The sequence below is a fragment of the Triticum dicoccoides genome, chromosome 6B, assembly GCF_002162155.2.
Source record: "Triticum dicoccoides isolate Atlit2015 ecotype Zavitan chromosome 6B, WEW_v2.0, whole genome shotgun sequence".
Lineage (NCBI taxonomy): Eukaryota > Viridiplantae > Streptophyta > Magnoliopsida > Poales > Poaceae > Triticum > Triticum dicoccoides.
The window spans coordinates 709435630-709443692 of record NC_041391.1 but is presented as its reverse complement, the minus strand read 5'-3'; the positions used below and the strand labels follow the sequence as shown (position 1 = coordinate 709443692).

Here is an 8063-nt window from a genome sequence, read left to right as displayed (position 1 = left end):
CGGCAAGATTACATAGATACGAACCAGGCCGTCATGGTCCATATGACAGTCGGTACTATATAAAGTATAAACCCTGCAATTTATGACATTTAAAGGGTAGAAAATCCCGCGTCAAATCTACGCCACAATTACAATGATACGAGCCGAGCTGTCATGCTCTGTATTGCAACAGATACCACCCATAATCAATATTATACAATTGATGGCATTAAAAGGGTACACCACCCCTCGTGAAATCTACGGCAGGATTACAGCGACCCGAACCAGTTGCCGCCGTACTCTACACGGCAACCGATACAACCTACGGCCGAGATTCGACGATCCCCTGTTTCTCCACGAGCACAGAATCCCAGCCGTCCGCCGGCAGAACGACGCACGCGGATCGCGGCCTCGACGGACCCGATATATAACCCCCCGGTACCCTAGGAGTGCAAAAAGGCCAGGCCTCCTCCCACACAAAACATCCCCCTCCCCTAGGCTGAAATTGTGAAAGAAGGCAATTGCAACAGTGGTGGGTGGTGAGAGAGCGGCGTGTGTGGTGTGGCCCTATCAAAAATAGGCAACGCCTTTCGATAAAAAAGGCCAAAAATAAATAAATCGCCGCTTCTTCTTCCTCCGGTAATCCTCTCCCCTTCCTTCCTTCCTCCCTCCCTCCTCCGTCTCCTCCTCCGCGCCATCCGTCCAATCCGCCCAAAATTACCCCTCCAATCGCCCCGCAAATGCTCCGCGATCGCCCGCGCGTTGCCCAATCCGCCGCGCCATTAGCGCCCACCATTTTTGTTGTTGGGGGTTGATTGGTTGATTGATTTCGAAAGGAGGTAGCTTTTTGCTTCTTGTAGGGTAATTAGGGATAGCGGTAGGAGGAGGCGGAGGAGGCCATGGTGGACGAGTACCACCACCGGATGGGCGCCGCGGCGGCCGACTTCCGGCGCGACCTGGAGGACCTCGTCTGCGACCACCTCGGCGGCTGCTACTCGCCGCCGCCCTCCTCGTCCTCGTCGCTCTGCTCCGCGGCGGGCGGCGGCGGCGGGGGAGGCGCCGAGGGCGGCGGAGGCGTCGGCGGGGCCGGCGAGGAGGAGGCCGAGTCGTCGCGGCGGCGGCGGCGCGAGTCGCGGCTGCTCAGCCGCTGGGTCGCGCGGCAGGCGGAGGAGGTGCTCTCCTCCATGGAGCGCGAGGTGGAGCGGCGGAACCGCGAGTCGGAGCTCCTCGCGCTCACCCGGCTCCACCCGGTCTCCACCCTCGACCCCTCCGCGTTCCTCCTCTCCTCGCCCCCGCCGCCGCGCCCTCAGGCGCCCTCGCCCGCCGCGCCCTCCTCCCTGCTCCAGATGTGGCGGGAGCTCGAGCACCGCCGCGCCGACGCCGGCCAGCCCTTCGACCGCGAGCCGTCCCCGGACACGCCCGACCGCCACCGCGAGCGCGTGCGCCAGATCGCCCGCCGCCTCACCACCTCCACGGACAGCCCCACGGCCGCGGCCGCCACGGCCACGGGGGAGTGGCTCGGCGAGACGGAGAGGCAGAGGGTCAGGCTCGTCAGGGAGTGGGTGCAGATGGCCAGCCAGCCGCGTGACGCCCGCGCGGCCTCCCGCAGGGAGGAGCCGACCGCCGCGGAGAGGGAGAGGCGAGGGGAGCCTCCCCGGCTCCGTGGCCGGCAGGCGCGCACCGATGTCATCACTCGGATGTCCCGGGAGCGTCAGCGCGAGCTGCAGGGGCTATCAGGGTACCACATTGTGTCGCAGTTCCCCCAGCGCAGCCGCAGCCGCATTCAGGTGAGATGTGAAGCTGCCCGTGTTGCATTACAGGAATGAGCTATCAGAAATGTCGAGGGTGCCGGTCTGAAAATTGTCTGGTTTTGCAGGGATTGCTTAGGGTAAGGTTCTTGAGGAACGCGGTGGCTCCAGCAGAAGAGGAACGACAGCCATCTGTGGCGGCGAGGGAGCTCGGGCAGTTGAGGCAGAGCCATCGTGTGTCCACCTTAAGGTTAGCAGACATTGCAATTGCAACTCACATCGGTAATAGTAGTAGCTCTATTTTGATTCATATCTCATCCATGGATGCAAGTACGCCTGGCATAGTCATTTTAAGATTGTAGTGCAATGGAATTCTTCTCCACCATGAAAACGCTGGTTATTGGAAGAGATATTTGTTGCTACTTGCTAGTTGCCACTCTCTTCTATTATGTAGCATATGCCCCACATGCACAACCAAATGTCTGTCTGTGGTCCTTTACTTTTCTTGTTTCTCGGTATTATATAGTATACGTTCTTCAGGCTACCGGCACATTGCTTATTTGGTAGGAGTATTATATAGCATCGCTACTAGTTGTCTTGAGTTGCAGTGATACAGAAATGTCAGTTATTGGCATCCAAACGAACATATGGGGCTTAAAGCCCCCATTATTGAATGCCTCAGTGATTAGCATATATTATTCAGCTTATTAATTTAGAGTTTTCTACTGCAATTAGTGAAGAAATATTGTGTGCATGTGTTCTGGTCTGGAAGATGACCTGATGTTCATCCTATTACACACTGTACCATATTTTTGAAAACCCACACATCTACAACCTGTGATAGTAATAGTATCCGTGCATTTAACATACTTTATTGGAGAACAAATGTGAAATAACTTACTCAAGCATTTTGCTCTCGGTAGTTTTCCTTGGCAAACAAAACAATCTAGATTTATTAAGCACTCCCTCCGTTCGGATTTAGTTGTCGCGAAAATGGATGTATCTAGACGTATTTTAGTTCTAGATACATCCATTTCCGAGACAAGTAATTCCGAACGGAGGGAGTAGCTGTGGAAGTATTGAAATTTGGTACCGATTACACATACATCTTTTTCTTTTGAGGTTAAGGGCTTGTTCCATAATTCCATTGTGTGCATGGGGTATTGGGACAGAGCTTTACCTGACCTTTTATGGGCTGATCAGTAGATGCCTATAAGCAACTGTTCAATTCTTGCCTTGGAGGCTTTAGAGTGTAGTGCATCTTGTATGTTTTCAAGTATTAGCTGTTAGGAATGCCAATCGCGTGGGAGGAAGAACAATGCCACCATCTTATCTGTTGTCGTAAAAATTGTAGTGGATATCCTGCTCTAGGTTGTCACTTGCAAGTACTTGCTTGCCAAAGAAGTTGTATAAAATGATACAGAATTAGCTTTTATCTGATTTACTGAACATCGCATGTAAAAATGTTCAAACCATTTCGCTAGTGTTAAAGAGAGACTCTCTAGGTTGCTACCAACTTTAGAAGGCCAGTGTTGTCAAGTCATTCGTTTCGTGCAGACTCTAGTATTGTTGAACTTAAATTCCTTTTGTTATCTGGAGCATTCAAAATTACTGTAATCTGATGGACCGGACTGAAACTAGGTGAACCAATGAGCATTTTCCCTCGTAGGGATGTTACGGGTAAGGTTCCAAGTGCCAGTACTGCTAAGTGCTAATTATGCTGGTCCCTCCCACAACGAGTCATTCTTGTTCTACACGCTAGAGACTGTCCACCAACCAAATTGGTCCTAGATGGTACTGTGAAATGTTTTAATCATATTGACTATATCATACAATGGAAGATAGGACCCTGAACTGAATCCATGTGCTACATGTTTCCTTTTTCTAGTTGTGACACCAACTATCTGCTGGTACCGTGCCTGCTCATTAAGTTTTGTCTTTAGTGCTGTTCTACTGACCTCTGTGTTGCTGAAGTGCTCCTGTTATTCAGAAAACTGACAACATTAGATTTCCTTGTTTTTCTTACAGTGTTAGCTTTCCTGTTTTTTTTACAGTCTTGGATTTCCTTGTTGATTGTGCTCTCGATCTTTTTTGTGTGACACCATCAATCAAAACAGCTCATGCAATTGACATCCCCTATCACTTGCCTTTGTTCTTATCGTGTTCTGTTCTTATGTAATGACTGTGTGACTGAACATGCTTCTTTCAGATCAGAGAGTGCTGTAAGTAGTCAAGATGTTAGCCTGTCTGATGCTCCTGTCGCCGAAAATGTTCCATTACTTGGTAATGATGAAACTGAACAGGGGGCTGACGTTGGGCACCTTACTGTTAGTGAGGATGTGGCCCAAACTACGCCCGAGAATGTGGGTTTACAGGAGGATAACGTAGATGTTGCTGAGGCGGAGTCACCGGCTACAACATCGGGTGACATAGTTGATATGCAAGTGTCTGAAGTTGATAATGGGCTGCAAGTTGAGGCAGAACGTGAGACAATATTTTGGCAGCCATCTTTGGATGTCAGGCTTGATAGGTGGCCCAATGAAACTGCAGAGAATTCTGACAGAAATTGGGAAGATAATGCAGAGGAGTTACACAGCGAAATCGCGGAGGATGATGACAGGGAGAATGAAAATCTCCAAGATGAGCATGATGCGTGGCACGATGACGAATCTCATGGCACCGAGGAGAACTGGCAAGATGATGACTTCCATGATGCTGCACTTGACACAGGGCCCATTCCTAGAATTGAAAACAGCTTCAACCTACGTGATGAAGCCAATTTGCACAACATGGAACTGAGGGAATTACTTAGCAGGTATTTTTTACTTCATTTCCAAAAATTCTTTGTTGATTCTTCATCTCCTTTTATTTCTTAACACCTGTTCCAAATTTTTAATTGCCAGGCGAAGTGTATCCAATCTTCTTAGTAATGGTTTTGGTGACAGTTTGGAGCAATTAATAAGGTCATATGTTGAACGACGTGGCCATGCCCCACTCAACTGGAATCTCGATACAGCCATGCCCACTGCGAATGCACCAAATGGAAACCAGGAACTAGTAAGAAATGCTGAAAATCGGCAATTCCAAGGTCCTGCCAACAGACCTGCCCTTGTTATCCCTCCACCACCTTTGCCACCGCGGCAGCCACTGTGGCACAGAGATTTGCGCCATAACACCTGGAGCAGTAGACACAGGGTACATCAGGTATGCTACCTTCTCACCTCACCTTCTCTTGTATAAATAGGAATGTTGTTTTGGTTCGGCGATCTGTTATGAATATGTTTCTCCCATATGATGTAGTATTTCCACTAGTGTTCTGCTCCAAGAGTAAATTTGTGACATGCCATGTCTCATTGGTATAAGCCTATAAGAGCTTTAAAAGTGTGTGTTCTGTTTCTCTTGTTCCTTTTGGTCAAACTATATTTGCTTTTAACTCCATAACTTGTGAGATGTAAAATTGTAAAGTAAAAATTTTGAAAGCGGGAAGGGTGGTAATATTTTGTCGTTTTGCTTGACTAAGCTGTGTTCCTTATGTTGATTATAGAAGTTTTATCCTGGGGATGTCATTTGGCTCTGTACTCTTGCAGGAATTGGACGCCATTAATGATTTGAAAGCTGACATGAATAAACTCCAACAAGGGATGAGCAGCATGCAAAGGATGTTGGAGGCGTGCATGGACATGCAACTGGAGTTGCAACGTTCAGTGAGACAAGAAGTGTCTGCAGCCTTGAGTAGATTCCCGGGACCTGAAGGTTGTTCACCCTGCTCCTTATCAAATATTCAGATACCCATGGCTTCATAACACTGCTGTTTTCTGTTATGCTACAATGTTAATTTCACACCAAACAAGGCCTGATAGGGCCACACCTTAGAAAGTTCTTTTTATGTGTTTGTTAATGTAGTTTCAAGTAGTGATGATATTGAAGACACTTGCATGCTTCCAGTTTGTGTTTCAGTATATTGCCACATGATTCGATTTCTGAAGCAATTCAATGAAGGCAATGCTCTGATATACTGAAATAACCGTTTCCTTTTGTCTCTCAGGCATGTTTCTGGATCTACACGATGACGGAACGAGATGGGACCAGGTGAGGAAAGGAACCTGCTGCGTATGCTGCGACACACAAATCGATTCTCTACTCTACAGGTCAGCACCCCGGCGCACACAAACTCTGCATCTGTTCTCTCACCCATCTTCTTACAAGTAGCTAAACATACCACCTGATATGCATCACCGCTCCGGTCTGATAGTCGACCTGTTCTTGCTGCTGTTGGCAGATGCGGGCACATGTGCACGTGCTCGAAATGCGCGAACGAGCTGGTGCGCAGCGGCGGCAAGTGCCCGCTGTGCCGGGCGCCGATCGTGGAGGTGGTCCGGGCATACGCGGTGCTGTAAATTATACAACAACAGTCGTCGGAAGTTTTGGCGCGGGAGGCTCGGTCGCGAAACCGGGGAGGAAAAGAGAGAAGCAAGACCCCTGCTTCTTCTTTTTCATCTTACTGTTTGTTTTCCTTAGCTTTTCTGGGTCTGTCTCCCCATGTAGCCTTCCTGTGTACCATCTTACAGGATTCACATTACATACATATATATCAGCCGCCACCGCCGCCTTGCCGCCCGCACCTGGCGGCGCAGGCGGCGAAGGGCGGCAGCGTGCGCGTGCGTTGCGTCGTGTTATTGATTGGTGAAAGAGTTTACCATGGGTTAGTAATAGTTGTTAGTAGTAGCAGCAGCAGCAGGGAAAGGGACCCAACCCAGTGTAAAAGTTCTTTCGCTGTATTTATGCCCCCCTCTCACCACAGCACAAGATGAGTTGAGTTGAGATGAGATGAGATACTCCCAACCCAAATGATATAATAGATTCTTGTTAACTTCATCCACATCCTTGTGTTGTGTTGTGTTGTATGACCAGTCCTCTTCCTTGCTAATGTTTGTTGTAAATATTTATCCTTGTGCTTAATCACATTTTGTATGCGTCGACGCACCCCTCTGACGCCAATAACAAGGCCTATACAATTTGTGTCAAGTCAAATAGTGTAAAGTTTTAACATTTTCATTTCAAATTGGAGTAGTATTATAAAATATTTTCATACTGTATCCGTTCAGTATTGTAGTTATTGATAATTTTTTCTATAAATTGGGTTCAATTTTATGCCGTTTGACTTTAGAGAAAAGTTATACGCCGCCTTCCTTTTTGACTCGCATGGAGTAGTTAGGACAACCCCAACGCACAGATCCAAATCTTGCACGCTTTTGTCCGTTTAGGTTGGTATAAAACGGACATCGGATGGACGAACACGACCGGACATGTCATACGACGCAGCAAGTAGTAGCAACTGATGGAAGGAAAAGTATACACAGGGATAGACCAGCACTGTCTGACGGAGTACACTAATTATTGGACTGTATTTCGGCACTGGCGGACGCACACGTGCGCGCGCCATGAGCGAGCTGAGCGGTGGACTGGTGGTGGCCGCTACGCAGCTCGGCCCGACCGCCGCCGCGCGTCACGCGGCGGCCGCTGGCGCGGGCGCCTCCTCGTCGTGCTGCTGCTGCTGCTGGGGCGGCTTGAGCGGGCCGTCGTCGTCGTCGGCGACGGGGTCGGCGGCGGAGCGGCGGCAGAGCGGGCAGGAGGCGTGGCCGGCGCCGGCGGCGGCGAGGGACTGGAGCCAGCGGTCGATGCAGGGCGGGTGGAACACGTGCCCGCACGCCGGGATCGCCTTCACGCTCTCCCGCAGCTGCAGCTCCGTGAGGCACACCGCGCACACGTCGTCGTCGTCGCCGTCGCCCTCGTGGGCGCGCACCGGCAGGGACACCGCCACCTCGGCCGGGTCCACGCGCCGGCACGGCGGCCGCGCGGGGGGAGGAGGAGGCTGCCGCGGTGGCGAGGCCGACGGGACGCAGCACGCGTAGAGCCGGCGCGCGCCGGCGTGGAGTAGGTAGACGGCGAGGAGCCCCGCCAGGAGGTAGAGGAGCGCCAGGAACGACGGCGGGGCGAAGGCGCCGCCGCCGCCGCTCTCACGGTGGGCAGCGCCCGCGTCGGCGGCCGGGCCCTGGGCGTGGTGGGCGTGGGACCACGGGTTGGTCCTTGAGATCGGGACCAGCATTGCCGCTGATCGATCGATCGGTGCTCTCTATCTATCTCTGTGCGTGCCTATCTGTGTGTGATATCAAGTTATCAACCATGGGATGTTGCTCGGTCGTCATTGTTAGCCGTCCGATCAAGATCAAGGTCGACGCGTGTGCGACACGTGTCATATTGGTTCGGTGACGCGATGACTCGAGGACACTTGGCAAACATGGAAACTCGACGATGCGTGAAGGCCGCAACACGCGG

The 8063-nt window shown here is 51.0% G+C and overlaps 1 protein-coding gene across 1 annotated transcript; it reads left to right on the top strand.

The window, feature by feature from the left end:
* Window positions 1-550: 550 nt before the first annotated feature.
* Window positions 551-6686, top strand: LOC119325060. Its single transcript, XM_037598812.1, has 7 exons — window positions 551-1766; window positions 1856-1977; window positions 3937-4542; window positions 4631-4931; window positions 5315-5480; window positions 5773-5875; window positions 6007-6686. Exons 1-7 carry the CDS (start codon window positions 879-881, stop codon window positions 6122-6124), a joined length of 2304 nt encoding a protein of 767 aa, XP_037454709.1. The 5' UTR covers window positions 551-878; the 3' UTR covers window positions 6125-6686.
* The last annotated feature ends 1377 nt before the right edge of the window (window positions 6687-8063 follow it).

What these genes read in the sequence shown, in the direction of transcription:
- LOC119325060 (XM_037598812.1), top strand. Translation starts at nt 879, where the DNA reads ATGGTGGACGAGTACCACCACCGGATGGGCGCCGCGGCGGCCGACTTC. An exon ending in CTGAGGGAATTACTTAGCAG is followed by an intron (nt 4,543 to 4,630) that starts GTATTTTTTACT and finishes TTTAATTGCCAG; the next exon opens with GCGAAGTGTATCCAATCTTC. An exon ending in TAGATTCCCGGGACCTGAAG is followed by an intron (nt 5,481 to 5,772) that starts GTTGTTCACCCT and finishes TTTGTCTCTCAG; the next exon opens with GCATGTTTCTGGATCTACAC.